Genomic DNA, 16,884 nt, shown 5'->3' with positions numbered 1-16,884 from the left:
GGCACGTCCTTGCCTTCAGCTCCCACATTGTTGTTGTATCTCTGGGCGGCCGGCACGCTCTTATTGGTCACCATCGACCATGGCACGTCCCAAGAAGGATCGCTGGAGGAAAGCGGACAGCCGGATTCTTAGGTCCCACTTGGAGGCCTGGAGGGATGCTGTGGATGACCAGGAGACAAGGGATGAAGAGGTGGCAGCTGCGGTGAGAGAGCTGGAACGGGAAAAAGGGATAGTCTTTGACGAAGCATGGAAAGAGGTGCGAGTGATGTTCCTCGATTACATTTTTGCTGATAATGCAGGGCCAGCGAGTCCGGAAGTGGTTTTACGAGCGACGTCCGGATGGCGAGAAACGCAAGAAGCCAATGTTTAAGGTTGGTAAGAGGGTGACGTGGCAGATGGTGCTGGCTCGGGAGGAGAAGGAGGCTCTGGAGGCACGGATTTCTGAGATTGGGGATGGAATGGAACGTGAACGTAAGCAGTATCCTGCCATTTACCAGAAAGCACTTTCGGCGCTGTCCCGAGATGTTTTGGAGGAGGACCGTGCTCGGTACGAGCAAATTGCGGAGAAGTGGAACAAGAAGGGCAGTCCCCGGGACGTACAGCTGAAGAACATTGCCAACAAACTCGACGGGTGGATGGAAGACTTTGAGAGGCAGATATGGAAGCTCACCGGGGTGAGACTATTCGTATTCGCCGCGTTCATGGGATCTGAAAAGCCGACCGTGACATGGTGCGTCGGGCTGAAATTGGAGCATCACCGTGTACTAACAAATTACAGCTTTGATCACAACGACAAGTTTGGTGCGGAGGCTCGAACAGGCGAACCGTGCATGCGCTTTGTGGACCGTCATCCAAAGTTCAAGGAAGGTCACACCTACGACTTCTTTGTGGAGTATGCCGAGTATGCGTTTGGTGAATACGTTCCGGCTGTATTGATGTGTTCCGATGCTAAATGCTTATGGATCAGACACTAAACCGCTCGAAGCAGACGAGGCAGCCTCAGAGGAAGAGGCGGTGCCGGGCGAGCCGGAACTGGCCTTTGATGACGAGAATTATCCGCTGCTGCCAGATCCCGGGGACCCGTGCTTTGCAAAATTGGGTCAACGGCGACGGTTTATCAAGCAGTTTGTGCGGGTTACCTATGGTAGGCCCACCGTTATCCCAGGACATTATAAATCACTCACAAACGGCGTTTCAGAACGATATGTTGGCCGCTCGGCCAGGGTTCCGTGGCTTGCGCTCGCTACCAACTCCAACGACTACATCGACCCAGTATATCTCCCCGAAGACATCATCCTTCGTGATCCCGAGAAGCTACGGCAGGACGAGATTGGGGCCCTCATCCGTCATTGGCGCACGCGGCAGCAGGACGAATTTCCGGTGTTTCGCTTTAGGGCGTACCGAAACGGCGAGGGCATCGCTCAGGAACGCATCATCCTCCCTCCTCCGCCGCCAAGTCCGCCACGGCCTCAGCGGCGCCGGGAACGAGCACAGCCCAGCCCACCTGTCGCCGGCCCTTCCCGAGTCCCGAGACAGCAGCGCCAGTCCAAAACGGGTCCATCCGGGCGGCGGTTGGAATCGTCAACCTCTGGGAGTGAATCTTCCGAGCCCCGGCACGCTGTCCAAATGACTCGACTCCGAGAACAGGACCGGTCCAGCAGTTCGAGTAGCAGTGAATCACGCACCAGCAATGGGTCCGAATCGAGCAGTGATACCAGCAAGTTAAATGATGACGACGCCGACGACGATGACAATGGAGACACGACTGGGCCTGAGGACGGGGATGATCATGATGAAGATGAGGATCGTCCGTCGTCCCGTTCTCTGATTCCTGCCCGAGAAAAGGGTAAGGGTAAGGCCGAGGACGACGATGATGAGGAGGAGAATGATTCATCGCCCCGCCGTCGGATTCCTGCTAAGAAGAAGGGCAAGCACAAGGACGAGGAAGAGGATGATGGGGAGCAGGATCCTCCGGCTTCCAGTCGGCGCATCAACGCGCGGAAGAAGGGGAAGGGCAGGGCTGAGGAAGAGGAAGATGACGACGAGGATGCCCAGTCGTCCTCTGGTCGAACTTCGGCGAAGAAGCGCGGAAAAGGGAAGGCCGCCGACGCACCTCCTCCTCGTACCTACGCCACCAGGGAGAAGCCGGGTCCGGCTGGTATCGTGCGCCGCAAGGAGACTGGTAGCGCGATGACTGGCACCTCAGACGGTCAATCTAGGGCTGTAGGCCGGAGCAATCGTACGTATCTCGTCTCCAGTGTAGCTTTGCCTGGCCGTTCTGACTTCATAAAACAGGACAGGAACAGAGGTCTGTCGCGGGAACATCCAACCGCTCGAATCAACGCAGGCCCAGAACACCGGATAATTGGAGCCCGGCAGAGGTGGGAGCGACTTTCGAGGCGCGACAGGCGTTTCTGCTCGAGCTAAGCAGACATCCAACTTTCAAACAGATGGTTGCTGCAATCCCGAACTTGGTACGTCCTGATCCATCTCTCGTTTCAACTCTAATTTGCTTTCAATGCCAGCCGGAAGTTGGATCCTGGAAGTCGGCGCCGAAGTTCGAATGGGCAACGTGGTCATACCCAGAGGCTTACTGCAACAGGGCCATTCATCAAGAGAAGGTGCTGCTGAAGGTCTTTCGGGGGTGGCTCACAAGACACCGGACAAATCTCGATACCAACACCATGGGCCGGGAAGACGCACAGGCCATGGCGTTGGCGATTGGCATGCTAGCTAGAGATGTTGAGGAGCACTACGACGCGAGGGTACAGCTCAGATACGAAGCAGACCACGTGAAGACCACGAAGCTGCCGGAAACCTTTGTCGAGACGGACCTCATCCCACGGTGTGCCGACATACTCCAGCGGTGGCAGGACGTGGCCGCTATGAATGAAAACGGAAAACGAACGCGGACCGAGACAGCAATGGAGAATGCACCAGCGACCGGCTCGCAGCGCCGGAAATTGAACACCGAGAATACGGGCGCCGAGACCAGGGAGGTTAAGAAGCCGGTAAAGAGGGTGCCGAAGGGATCTCATCGTGGCAAGAAGAGGGGCTAGATGTTGATACATGTACTATTGACACCGCACGAATTGAAGTTCGCACTTCCCGCGCAATTAATGATTTCCACACATTTTGTGCCTAAACTTTGGAGGCTGGCCGGCTGCACAGGGCTTACCATCAGTGCATGATCAGGGCATCAGGGAGGCGATGACCCTGCGAGCGTCATACGAAGACAGCCATGATAAATTGTCAACAAAGACAAGCCAGTGCCCACACTGTCTGTACATTCGCACCTCGGCGCCGCACCCAACCCAACCCTCGGCGCTGCACTCATTCGAATCCCCGGCGCCGCACCCAACCCAACCCTCGGCGCCGCACTCATTCGAATCCCCGGCGCCGCACCCAACCCAACCCTCGGCGCCGCACTCATTCAAATCCCCGGCGCCGCACCCAACCCAACCCTCGGCGCCGCACCCAACTCAGCCTGCGGCGCCGCACTCATTCGAACCCCCGGCGCCGCACCCAACCCAACCCTCGGCGCCGCACTCATTCGAATCCCCGGCGCCGCACCCAACTCAGCCTGCGGCGCCGCACTCATTCGAATCCCCGGCGCCGCACCCAACCCAACCCTCGGCGCCGCACTCATTCGAACCCTCGGCGCCGCACTCAACTCAACCCGCGGCGCCGCACTCATTCGAACCCCCGGCGCCGCACTCATTCGAATCCCCGGCGCCGCACCCAACTCAGCCTGCGGCGCCGCACTCATTCGAATCCCCGGCGCCGCACTCAACTCAACCCGCGGCGCCGCACTCATTCGAATCCCCGGCGCCGCACTCAACTCAACCCTCGGCGCCGAGCATGCAGCAACCCTCGGCGCCGGACACTCACCAACCTTCGGCGCCGAGACGTAATAATTAGTCGGCCCTGCTTCAACATCTATACTTTGTTATCATGCCCAATGAGTTGACTGCCATAGCGTATATAGATGGCGGAATGTATTACAAAGAAATGTCATAGCTGACGCCACGTAAGCGGCGGTGCTTCGGCCCAAGTCAAAACATCCCGGCGAGCATAATACACCACGCAGACCCGTTCACTCCTGCTAAGGGGAACTTGATGGGGAAGTACGGCTCCGGAAAATGCCATTACTGTGCCGCCACTGTAACGGAACGAGGTCCCGATTGTTGGAACGTGCAGTAGAAGGTCTGTATCGCCCCGGAGGGTCAACAGGACATCGTAACCCTCCTTCGGGGAGAGGGAATCTCTGTGGAATGGAGTAGCCCGATTGGTGATAACCGATAGAGCATTGAATGGGATGTTCCAGTTGCGGAGGACAGGCGCACAGTCGCCGATCGCATGGAGCTTGTACGTTGATAAGAAGCCGCTTTGATAGAGGACGGGATTCATGATCTGTGTCATAGCGGAGATGACCAGGTGCGGTTCACGCAGCGAGCGGAGCCACTGGTGCCCTGTCGACTGAGCTGATTTGAGCGTCATCGACACCTCCGGCATCCTGCCCCCACCCTGCAGTATGTTCAGCACATCGTGGGGATCATACAATGCAGCATGCATACCGTCTGTCCCCGCTGAAACCATCCCGGCGACATGGAGATACACCCCGGATGCAGACTGTGATCAGGCTGTTGTGGTAGAAAGTTCCGGGCCTGGTTTCTCCACGACGTTCCCGGCCTAGGATTTGGGGGATTGGCCCGGAACAGATTATTTATGCCCGCCGTCTCGTTCCACATGAGGTCCTGGGTGAGACCATCAGTCTTGAGTCATTCAATGACCACAACATATTACCTCGTATTCGGTGCTCAGCACATTGGGCAGGTACCAGAGAATTATACGGCCGGCACTGTCCACTACAATCGCCGGCGCGATTTGAATTCTCATGGGAGTGCTGCAGTCTTCCACACGAACCGGCGGGCACGTCGCGTCCCAGGGAGCCACGACTTGTCAACAATGAGCAAACATGATTAACAAAAGTGAATTGGTGATTGGCCCACTCTGGTTACACCGGGCCTCTGCCAATCTTTTTCCAGCAACTCTCGCTTGATGTGACAGTGCCCGCGGGATGCGGGGATTGATAAGCGGCGGCATTGAGTTCATATCCTGCCTAGCATTGACGTGGTAGTGATAGGTGCGGCTGACATAGTCGTTGACCTCATCAAAATTGGACATGATGGTTGCTGTGAAAGGTGTCGCCGTGTACAGTCATTCTCAGTTCTGGGAGCCTCATGTAGAACTGTACAGTTCCACTAACACGATCAAACATGAACATGTGGACACCATGAGGATACCTGCAGGCAGCCATGTGTTCTCTAGCTGATGGTTATGGTTAGGGCCTAATTTTATGGCTTCAATGGGAGCAGCACATTAGCATATGCATTACATGACATTACTGCCATGATAGTGCAGTACCACTTGCACAGGGTGAAGCAGCTCTATTTTCCTTCATTTGAACGAATCAAAGACAACTGCCAAATAGGCTTCATCAGTGGGCTAGGCGTTGGCCGTGCCATCAAGAACAACAAGAAGTAAGCACCAGCCGGTCCTATTCCTATGAGATCTAACGTCGCCGGCCGGTTCCATTTCAGTCATGTGTAGTGGGACCGGCCGCAGCGTTGTGGATAAGTGGGGCTACGGCCCGGCCGGTCGTGCCAGAGCCTTGAAAAACACATTTGATTGTATCGTTTCCAAAGCTGGAATATACATTCGGCCGGATGGATTTAGTGGGGTACAACGGGTACCGGCTGAGCTGTATTGAAAGACCGGGTTTCGATCGGCCGGTTGGGAAGCTACAGGCTGAGGCACATGGCGGCCGGTTCTTTAAACTATATGGAATGTGATACCGACCGCTCCGCTGCAATTGTCTTATACAGAGTTGAATGTATCACTATCAATGTCGTCAGAGAAACCGGCCGGTGAATGTTTGATAAACAAATTCAACTCCGGCCGCTGTGTTAGCCGTGGCGAGCGTTAACAGCGGCCGACACGGGCACTGCAATGCTTTCTTTTGCAGGCCAATCTGCAAAAGATGTTGACATGTACAATTGGTCGAAGGTGTGACAAAACGATGCACAGCCGCCGGCCGCCTAGGCCACAACGCTGCGCCTCAAGGGCGGCCGCTGTGTGAATAGCGTGCTGCAAACGAAGCGTCCGGTTGATGTCATAAAGTACGCAGTGGAATAATACACCGGCGGTATCAATGTTGACGGGCGGTACGTATTCGGCCGTAATGCTAGTGAAATACAGTACGCTCTCCGGCCGCGCCGGGTTGTACACTACAATGTTTTATATTTGCGCCTGCTAGTATATGCTGGGTTTCCACAATTCACATCCGGCCGGCTCGCTTTACAACATATGATCCGACAATCGGCCGCCGCAATAGGAACCACAGGCCAGCATGCCCGCCCGCCCGGCTTCCGGCGCTCACTTCCGTTCCACCGGCCGACGTCGGGTTTCCGTTGACGACGGGGAATATGCAGCCCGGGTGTACCGTTAGGAACGTAAAAGTACACTCATTGGGCTCGGGATGACCCTCCATCATCTCAGGGAAACATTCATATATCTGGTAAGTAAAACGGTAATGTAATCAGAAATCGCCTTATGCTGATGAACCTGGAGCCCCTTCGCATAGGGGGCTTGGTAGATCAGGTCGTTACAGAGTTCGCCCTCCACGTCCAACAACAGATGGACCATGCGTTTGCGTTGATGAGGGCGGTAACCTTCTTCAACGAGCTTGAGGACCCGACCTCGGCCCTTCCCCCGCTCATCTACCAACGAATTCTATACGTGTCGAAAGCTCACAATAACCTTGCCGTGCTGGAGATCCAGGACGAGGACCTGGAGGACCTGAGGGTGTGGCAGGAGGACCGAGAAGGGTACCTATCGGCGCAGGTTCTATGGCATGTTTCCGAGGAGTGGGCCATTGCGGCCCACCGACTCGTGGTGATGGACGCTACAGCCCGGGTACAAAGTTTGTTTCCGCGTTCTTGAATTTATTTTGTGATAGATCCCCTGACTCCGGCCGCTCTCCAAATCCCATATCCGCCGGTAAAGTGCGTGCCCCAAGGGCCCATTAATGCCATGATGCCCACAACGGGCGCCAGTCGCCTTCTCACCTCCGACTATGACGGGACTCGATCAACTAACGCTAGCGCTCTCCGAGGAGGAGTGTCGTGCGTTACAATCTCTCCTAGACTCTTTGGAAATTGTTTCTCTGCCCCTACAAACTGTTCGGGTACGCCTGTACCAAATTGGATCCGCATATCGCCAATGTGCCTCAGAGGAGGAAGATATTGATGAAGGGGGAGAGGCGCCTTGCCAAGGTACGTTCGGTAGCCCATTCCTGTTGAGATTGCTCTAGGACACAACTACTACAGCAAGTCCACCCGCCCCATCCGACAAGCCGGTGTTGCGTCGCTCGGGTCGAAGCGCGAAGATGTCGGCATTGAAGAAATTAACGGGTCGCCGGGCCCCCCTTTTGGAGAGTCCCGGCGGACAGAGTACCCAGCGTGGCGCAAAACCCGGTCGCCAAGCACTCCGGGACACGGACTGTCGCAGGGGCTCGTCCCTTAGAAAATGGAAGCAGCTCACCAAGAGGGCTGCAGAGAAAGCGAAGCCTGGAGTAGCGGCATTCATTGGGATCTTAGGATTGGTTGATCTGACGTCCACTGAGGTGCACTCGCAACTCTCCATCATGCGCACGATGATGAAGAAAGGAGGGGATGGCCCGGGAGATGACGCCCTCGGTGATTATTCCCTGGTCTCCGTAGTCCGGAGGTGCTCGCGCATCGACGCAGGTGACATGTGTTCAAGCTTTGTCTTTATCATGCAATATATTCAATTGGCATGCAAGACATCAAGGTGGGGCATTAGTTAACTCCCAATCTCCAGTGTCCACATGAACTGATACTAGCGACTAACAGCATTCGTCGCTTGAGGAATTTTACAATTGGACAAGTGTACGACGAATACCTCGCAAATATTGAACAAGCACCAAGTTGGCGTACATTCGCAAATTGGAATGCCATTGGAAGCAAGTTCGCTGCCATAGCAGCTGGTGGTACGTGGATATTTCTGTGCAGCGTTCACGAGTAAAAACCTCGTCCTGTCAGGCTCTATCTACGCCCTGCTGCTCATTGTTCTGGCGGGCCAGCGTACATTGCTTACAGCGAGCATCAATGAGTTTGCATACTCACTTGCAGACGTTCTTCGAGATCCCGGGGGTATGTATATGTAGTGCCTCGGCATGAATCATAGTCCGACTAATCTGATTTCGGTTTACAGATACGGACACAGGGACGATAGTGGTTCAACAGATAATCCCAGCTATCAACGCGCTCCGATCATATTTTCCCTTGACATTCGACAGCCTGTTCAGTCCCGACCAGTTGAAGGAACTTGGGCTCGCGACGACCGTGCTTGATTGCACGGATTGCAACAATCTGATGTGATGTTTGACTCTCTGATACTGAAGTAAGATTCTAAAACCACTCGAGGCTTTGGCCGTAATTGACCATTGGAGGTTATGCTAGCCGCTTCACCGCCATCAAGAGGAATCCTGTAGCCTGGGCGTCTTGCCTATCGGGTGTACCAACTGAACCCCAATGCCACGGTGCGATGTCCCTCGCTCAGATCAGCCAAGCCATCTTTCATCCGGGACATCGCGGCATGAATAACGGATCCACATCCATTACAGTTCTGGATGAGGACGACGAACCTGGAATGGAACAGCTTGACAACGTGATCATGAACCCGGAACTTGTATCGAACAGCTGCATTCAGGTTGAACAGTTCAGCCTTAGTCACGACGCTCACCGTTCATATCCAGTACCGAGGTTGCACTCGGAAGCAACTGTTAGAGTTCGTGGGCCTGGAACCCTAGACTCGGGGGCCGGGCTGCCTGTGAACTCGACGCTTGGTGGTCGCGATGCGACCGGGAACGTGTTGTCGTGTTGTCGTGAGGTCGTGAGCGAGGCGAGGAGCTCCCGCTGGCGTCGTAGCAGAGCGAGGAGCGCTGCTGTCGTCGTAGCAGGGCGAGGAGCCGCGCCTAGAGGTGAGTCCTAGAGCTGGCGAGGAGCCAGATCGAGGGGGAGTCCTAGGCGAGGCGAGGAGCTCAAGCCGAGAAGGAGTGCTGAACGTACTCGGACGGCGCGGTGTCGCACACGGACGAGGTGGTGGTTCAGCAGTAAGAATAGATTACTTCCCAATATGGAAGTCAAGTGGCTAGGTACAACGAGATAAGATGAGATGTACACTATCAGTTCATAATCTAATCTAATCAGTGAGCATAGTGATGCCCACCCATAACAGCAACGGCCTGGACGGAAAAGGAGCGATTACTCGCGCAAGCTGCACAGATGCCCGAAACACTGGAGGATTTGAAGGACAAGGTAAGTCGTGGCTCGTTGTGTAGAGAGAGATTGCTAAATGACACCGCGGACTGCTTTCATAGCTCTCTAGTATCTACAGCAACGGTGGGCGAGCGAACTACGAGGAATACATCAGGATAAAGCCTGATATTGCCGGGTAAGAGAACCGTAACAACCGTTCAAGCTCGTGTGGCTCATGACTCGATAGAGGGCCCCTTTGTATCGATGACAGTGATGGGTCTTTGATCGCATGCATACTTCCCCACATGCCCGAAGATATGAGAAGGATGCTCACTGTACACTTGAAAGCTTGCTTCGAGGACGAACCAGAAAACCTGGAAGAGACAGACTCGTCCTCTCAAGGAGAGAGGTACAGCTTCCCGGCTCTACATTTTTCATGGTACAACCGCCATGGTACTAGGGTCAGTGTGTCGTGCTCAGGTAGAACTTAGGCTTGTACTGACAAGTGGACGTTTGCAGGGCCACGATGTTCCTGTCGATGCACATCCCATGTTGATCGAGAGAGAAGACACATCGAGGACGAACTATAGCCAAATGCTCCCCTACGAATCACGAGAGAAGACTAAACATATGAAGCTCTACAATAATCTCAACCGCATCTTTGCCAGGGTCTTCGAATGGATAGCGGGGCAGGTAAGTATCCGAAACGTATCAGTTTGAGGTGCTGAAGAAATCATGATTGTTATCTAGATCAAGGATGTCCTGCGGATGGACTACGACGACCTTCGCATTGACGCGGACATGTTGCCCGGAAATGCGCACTCAATTGTGTATCCCTTCCTTTCTCTTGTCGTCAACCTCAATGTCGCCACTCTCGCTCACAGAGATCATCAAGACAAGACATTGTGCGTTGTCTTGGTCATTGGGGAGTTCGATGGAGGAGATTTATGCTTGTATGAGCCTGGTTTGGTTATTCCGCTTCGTAACGGGGATATTGCTGCATTCCCTTCTGCTCGTACCACTCACTTCAACTTGCACTTTTCTGGCCGTCGTGCCTCCATGGTTCTGCACACAGATAAGGAGATGGACAAGTGGACCAAGGATGGATTTAACGGTTGGCTCGAGAATAATCATTTTCGGTAGTTCCATTAGCGCCAGCGCCCTGTACGTACAATGTTCGCCCCAGACGGCCCTATGTACTTATTTGGCTTGCGTACGCCACAACGGAAGGTGTCACAACCAATGTTCAACTCGATCCCAACACTTGTCTTTGCACCGGACTGATTGTTCATCCCGCTGGGTAAGATTATTTCGCCTTCGTCGGTCTTTCGGAGCACACGGATCCGGGTTCCGTGCGTCCCCGCCACTCCGACCTCTCTGAAGAGATTGCACATCTCGGGTGTATTGTGCGTTTGATCACTCTTTTGTCCCAACTCTCTGCACTTAGTCCCTTTGAACCATGCCCCCTCGCGCAACACGCTCAACCGCCAAAGCAACTAAGGGCGCCAAGGACAAGCCCCAGGCCGCGACAGCGACGCCGGCAGTAGAGAAGCCCAAGGTCACGAAGACGGCAAAGCCCAAGCCCCAGTCTTCGTCCCACAACGATGATGCTGAACCTGTCGTCCCCTGCCCCCGCTCCCATGAGCTATCATGCCAGGCTTAAGGAAGTAAAGAAACATATGAGGACGGTACTCAATTTGCCAGAGAAAGAGCTGGACAAGGTAGCGAGGGACGCCGTGGCTCAGGAGGTCAAGAAGAGGGGCTCAGGGGAGAAGGAGCGTCAGGAAGGTGAGCCGATGTCCATAGCATAATGATACTCAATATATTCTATGGAACCCAGACATACAGGAGAAGATGGCTGCCATGATGAACAACGAGGGGTCGACTGGTGGGGAAGTCGATGAGCTGGAGCCTAGCGACAAGGAAGCCGACCCCTGCGATGAACATGAGGTCGAGCCAGATGAGCCCGCTGCTCGCGACAAGGGGAAAAAGAAAGCGGGTATGTAACTCAATTCAGTGTTATTGTGATCGTTGCTCTGAGGCTGTCTCAGGGCCGCCTGCGAAGCCACCATCTACCCCGCTGCGAGGAAAAAGGAAGGCCGCCGATTCTTCCGACGACGAGGGTAGCAATGGCGAGTCTGACTTGACGAAGCGTGGGCAGAAGAAAGCGAAGATCTCTGTCGTTCCAACAGGGCGGCCGAACTCGAAGCGTCAGATGGAGGTCGTGATTCCAATTTCCCCAAAGCGCGCCAAGAAGATAGCGCCATCCCAGGACGAGGACAGTCTCGCTGCACGCCTTGGTGAGTACATTTGCTCCGAGTTAACGATGTAGCTTAGTACTTCATCAGGTGCGAGGGGCCCAAAGGCGACGGCTCGAGTTGTGGTGGACAGTGACGACGACATGGGGAGCGACGAGGCGAAGAGAGACGACAAGGGGAAGGGCAGTGATGAGGAGAAGGGGAGCGACGAGGAGAAGGGGAGCGACGAGGAGAAGGACAACAAGGACAGCCCGCCCTACAAGCCAGAGGGTAGTGAGCAAGAGCATGACAGCGAAGATGACGGCGATGACAAGGTAATCTCTCACTATAGTTAAACCTATCTACTAAACCGTTTGCTCGTAGATGATCATCAAGTCGGAGAGCGACGGGGACACAGCTCCCAAGGGGCGGAAGTTGAGAAAGAAGTCCAAGTCCAACGAGAAGACGTCTGAGTCCAACAAGGAGGCCGTGGGCGCGTTCGAAACGTTCATGGAGGACGAGAGGGTCAAGAGCCTCATTGACAAAGCGCAGCAAGAGTTCAAGGCGTACGTATCTCTGGAAAACGCATGGCCGCGCATGAGGGATGGCGTGAACGAGAAGCAGCAAGTGCCTGCTGATATCATTGAGCGGCTCATACGCTCCCACAGCCGATACCAGACGAAGGAATTCCAGGAGCTGTTTGAGCCGAAATGGAATCTGGACAGGACTAAAGCTAAGATCGTCTCCAGAGTACGTGAGGTGCATGATTGCCATCCAATGCTAAAGTTGCTGCGTGCAGGTCAACAAGATGGCCCCTCAGGTTCGTCAAGAGATCAAACAGAAGGCCAGGCTGGTCGTCAATAGGGTGTTCCTCTTTGCGGAGCTGCCACGCGGTTCTGAAGATCAGGATGAAGATGCGGAAGAGCTCAACGAAAGGCTGAAAGAGGCCCAGAAGAAGCGCATCCGATGGCTGAAGGCCAACAACATCTTCCACTACGGGCAAATCAAACTGCCCCCGCCTGACGTTGAACCTGAAGTGGGTTGTTGCTATTGCGCATATTCTGGACGGTTACTGACTCGAGCTAGCTGTGGGACGAGCCGGAGCTGGACATGCCGTTCCACAACCATGTGATCGCAGAAGTCATTGCCGGTATGTGGTACACAGGAAAAAATCCAGACGCCTTCCGGCCGGGCTGCAGGGAGAAGTACGACCTCGACGGGCAGTGCAAAATCATCCCAAGCAACATGATAGCACTTGCCTGCTGCGCCGTAAGTGATCAGATCATTGTCCGTGACGGTGCTGTATAACAGACGAACAACTTGCAGATCTTGGCCGCCTTCGACGATGTGTTGGATGCCACATCCGTTCACTTTCAACAGAAGGTGTATGCAGCTGTGTATGCCCTTTACGCTGCTGTATGCGATGTAGCCTCTGACATCAGTGACAGATACGATAAGTTGAAGATTGGTGTGGATGTAATCCGACGCGGCGAGGACTTGGTTGAACTGGCCAACTCCATGAACAAGACGCTGAAGGATCACATCAAGTAAGTTGGTTATTTTCTCCAAGAAGCATGCTCACATGGCTCAACAGGGTGTATGCTAACCTCAAGCGCGATGATGGCAAGAACGTCAAAGCCAAGAAGGCCGTAGCCGAAGACCCGGGTTTCAACACTGGGATGTTGAAGGCGAAATGGCGGCGGCGAGCCGCCAGTAACGCTACCCCAGCTGCGTCGCAGCGTGCTGCTGAGGCTGGGCCGTCGAACGCTGGTAGTGGGGACAAAGACTAGGTCGGAGTCTGTGGCCACCTCTGTTTGTGACGCAAAGGCATGGACTGAATCTGGGCTATCGGTCTCTCAACTGACATCATTGTCAGGCTGCACCCCGGGCACACAACCGCGTTCTCGGGCTTGTAGGATAGTATCTCGTTGACCGGACTTAAGGTTGTTGTACTCTGTCGTGTCCCCCTCTCTTCATACCAAATGGTACACCGAGTTGCCCTCTTCCATGATGCCCCAGTTACTTTCTTTGGTCGCCGCATCCGCACCGTCCGTACTGTATCTTTGCCATCTGCTGTATCCCTTATCGTCACGTCACGCGCATTATATTCATGAATCATTCCACGCATATGCACCAACGGGCCGAGCCGGGGAAGCCGTCAGTATATTTGACTGGTTGAGACAAATTCAGAGCCACTGGGAGCAACCAGGAGCGGATGGGCAAACATTTTGATCGATTATTGACCAACCCAGAGACAACCCAAGAACAACAAAATGGGGCCGAATCAACTCTCAACCGGTTAAAACACATTAAGACACTATTAGAACGGCAACCAACCAAGGGGAAACAGACTTAAAGTGCCAATGAACCACCCTTGAAACAATTTAACCAAAAGCCCCAACAGCCCCTCACCGGTTTGAAGGATTCACAATAACATGTCTGAACTGATTAAACAACGCGTAAACATGTTGCATTGAGCAAGCGTCTCTTATAACATGGGTACCTTTGTTGAGTATGTTGCGGCAGGCCTAACATGTTGAAACCGATTATTTTATGTTAAAATACGTTGGAATATGTTTGGGAACATGGGCGGTTTTCCCTGATGTACTACACATCAGACGTGCGTGCCTGCTACGTATCCCACTCCCCCTCTACTACTATTTGCCTGTCTCAGCCATGGTCGTCATCCCGGCGCCGTCTGACCTCGAGTCTATGCCTATCTGTTGATCGTGCTATACCAGTAGTTATGTGTCTGTATATGTTGTACAACAACCCGCACTACTAATATTTATGATGTGATCTGGTACATGTGCATAAGTGGACATCAGCAGACTTAATTCTGTACATAACTGTACTTCAGCACGCCCACTGAAGTACATATTGTAGGTGAAATAAGGGCAACTAAAGACCAAAATGACAACACAATTAAGACTGAATAAGACACAAGATGTCTTTATTGCGTACATTAGTGCTCTTATGCATAATATCAAAGACACAATAAGACGGGGACTTGTCTTAAGTGCCACGTTTTGGTCTTATGTAACATTTTATGTCTTTTGTGTCCTATACGTTCCTAAGATGTCTTGTAAATGACCTCTGATGAGACCTTATGTAGGCACGGTTTTTCCTGATGTAGATAGGACAGTCGTGTCATCCTCCTCTTCAACCGCCTCCACGTCCATCGGCTCCTGGACGTCATCACGGCCACTCCCCTCGTCAGATCGGCCTTCATTGTTGTTCTTCGTACCTTCAAGCACGTCGTCGTCTTCAGCTTTTTTAGCCTTCTTCTTCTTCTTGGGCTTGGGGGGCTCTTCACTGGTGTCACGCTGCTCAGTGTCCATGGCCTCTAACTTCCTCTTACGGATCTCTATCATGCAACATTATCAGAGTCCTCGATTGCAACAAATACACGACTTACTTTCCACGCGCTGTTCTTTGGCCAGCGAGGCTTTTGTCGTTGCCTTCCTCTTGCGCTTCAACTCGGCCATCTTGGTCAGCTCAGCGATTCTCTTGTGTAAGGCAGCGTCAGAGAGGTCCTCATCGGGAACATCACTGCCGGAGGGAGCTCCCCTGTCCTCCGCAGCATTTGCACGGTTCATCTGCGTGGCGCCTGTGTTCGCGCGAGTGCTGTTACTGGTGCCAGGGGCCTCGCGGCTGAGCGGGTGCGTGAGGCGCCATTTTCAACAGCAACAACGCAGGGCAGATGGGTGTACAAGACTGAGAGTGTGCCAAGCGTACGCTAGGAGGGCGGAGATGTGTTGAACCCGAAGGCCGCCAAGCTTATCGAAGTTCCGCGGCCTCCCTCTTCGCAGTGGTAGAAGCAATTTGGGACACGTGCAGCTTAATCAGCAAAGTCCCATCGAGGCCGTTGAGCAAGTCCAAGCCATTATCAGCTTCCTGAACGTGTTATTTCAGCTTGTGACGACTGCTGCGAACATCATGAATGGACCAGTAGGGTTACAGAAGAACAATTGTAGGGAAAATAGGTCAGAGAGTACGTCAAATAAGATTACGGTTACTAGACCATCCGTTGCGCCCATTGTGCCATTTGGCCATTTCCCGGTCAGTATGGAGTACAATAGAGGCTCTACGACCCTTGAAGTGTAGGTTGAAGTGAGTCAGATCACAAGAAGGGAATACGACAAAGTCGCTGTTACGCAAAGGAATGGTCAAACCAGGTTCATAGAGGACTAGTTCTCCGCCTTCAAAATCACCGATCGCGAGGACTAAGCACATGCTGTCATCCTTGCTATCCCTGTGAGCCGCAGTTGAGATGTTGAGGTTGATGACCAAGCCCAGAAACGGCGCAGAGACTGCCTGGTTGTTGCCACGCAGTATAGACGCTGTGGGCGGTGCCCATGGGCTGATGCCGGAACCGCCGGAAGATGGAGAGTCAGAGAAGGCCGGGGACGTTAGCTGGGGAGACAAGGATCGGGCCGCGGCAACAGGACTGGAACGGGACGTCTTACGAGGTGATTCAAACGCGTCACAAGTCAGATCTATTGAACTCCGCAAGCCGTTACATGCCAGGACATACGGGTACTGGGGCGAACAGACCGGACGGAGGAAGATGCTACTCGTAAGGGTTCAGTCACGGATTAATTCCAACGGGGGAGGGATGTCTCGCGCGTCACATATGTCCTCTAGACGGCCCGAGATGGAGACTACTTCGCGCATCACGGACAGCTGGTCGATCCGGGCCTCAGCCACGCCGCGGTGGAGGTGGCCGAGTTCAAGGCGGAGGACATCCAAGGAACGGTCCGTCGCGGCAAGGACGCGGTCCCAGTTGTCGGTCGAACCACGGAGGGAGGAGAGGCGGAGGGGAGGATCATTATACGACGGAGGAGGAGGGGGTCGGGCTTCTTCCGCGGCGGCTTGCTCCCTCTGAAGCTGGTTCGGGGACCAAGGGATGGTCGCGTATAGGAGCGGCACCTCGTTCTGCTCGGAGCGGAGGTTGAGGAACATGCGGTCCAGGTGCTCGATAAGCTCGCAGACCTCGGGGATACCGGACGGAAGGGGGATGCGGGCGTCGCCGTGAGCGGTCGCTAGAGCGTAGGACTTGAAGAGCATCCGCTGGGGCAATGCAGACAGGTCAGGAGGGACGCGGAGAACGACGGAGGCTGACGAACCACGAGCCAGCGAGCACCATGAGCCCAGGCAAGCCAGGCAGTGGCGTGCTCTACGTCGAACCGGGGCTCGAACATTCCTTCGCACTGGAGAACCTCGACTAGATGGAGGTAGCGAGCGGAGTGCGACGAAGTGGTGGGGTTCGGGGGCTGCGCCATCGGTATAGGAAAGAAGGC

General features: G+C 54.2%; 5 protein-coding genes across 5 annotated transcripts; 2 read left to right on the top strand and 3 right to left on the bottom strand.

The window, feature by feature from the left end:
- Nucleotides 1-578: 578 nt before the first annotated feature.
- Nucleotides 579-3,133, top strand: C8Q71DRAFT_739709 (uncharacterized protein; the record flags this gene model as incomplete). The annotated part of the gene is made up of 6 exons (XM_047922724.1): nt 579-730; nt 779-912; nt 968-1,144; nt 1,199-2,239; nt 2,296-2,474; nt 2,526-3,133. Coding segments are annotated over 6 exons (2,217 nt in total), but the record flags the coding sequence as incomplete, so codon positions are not given.
- A 300-nt stretch (nt 3,134-3,433) lies between these two features.
- Nucleotides 3,434-3,877, bottom strand: C8Q71DRAFT_700782 (uncharacterized protein; the record flags this gene model as incomplete). Its single annotated transcript, XM_047920140.1, has 1 exon — nt 3,434-3,877. A coding segment is annotated over one exon (444 nt), but the record flags the coding sequence as incomplete, so codon positions are not given.
- Nucleotides 3,878-4,444: 567 nt separating this feature from the next.
- On the bottom strand, nt 4,445-5,187 carry C8Q71DRAFT_721011 (uncharacterized protein; the record flags this gene model as incomplete). Its single annotated transcript, XM_047921394.1, has 4 exons — nt 4,445-4,516; nt 4,578-4,757; nt 4,807-4,958; nt 5,013-5,187. The coding sequence occupies 4 exons, from the start codon at nt 5,185-5,187 to the stop codon at nt 4,445-4,447; spliced, it is 579 nt and encodes a 192-aa protein (XP_047783265.1).
- Nucleotides 5,188-9,598: 4,411 nt separating this feature from the next.
- C8Q71DRAFT_686635 (uncharacterized protein) lies at nt 9,599-10,355 on the top strand (the record flags this gene model as incomplete). Its single annotated transcript, XM_047919811.1, has 3 exons — nt 9,599-9,805; nt 9,864-10,037; nt 10,095-10,355. Coding segments are annotated over 3 exons (642 nt in total), but the record flags the coding sequence as incomplete, so codon positions are not given.
- A 4,333-nt stretch (nt 10,356-14,688) lies between these two features.
- C8Q71DRAFT_845934 (uncharacterized protein) lies at nt 14,689-16,884 on the bottom strand (the record flags this gene model as incomplete). The annotated part of the gene is made up of 6 exons (XM_047926617.1): nt 16,711-16,884; nt 16,216-16,654; nt 16,139-16,154; nt 15,606-16,031; nt 15,000-15,235; nt 14,689-14,948 (listed from the first exon to the last, which is right to left on the bottom strand). Exons 1-6 carry the CDS (start codon nt 16,864-16,866, stop codon nt 14,689-14,691), a joined length of 1,533 nt encoding a protein of 510 aa, XP_047783263.1. The 5' UTR covers nt 16,867-16,884.

This window comes from Rhodofomes roseus (assembly GCF_022264815.1).
Source record: "Rhodofomes roseus strain CIRM-BRFM 1785 chromosome Unknown C8Q71scaffold_3, whole genome shotgun sequence".
NCBI classification, from domain to species: Eukaryota; Fungi; Basidiomycota; class Agaricomycetes; order Polyporales; family Fomitopsidaceae; genus Rhodofomes; species Rhodofomes roseus.
The sequence above is the reverse complement of the archived record's forward strand: the minus strand, read 5'-3'. Positions and strand labels throughout refer to the sequence as shown.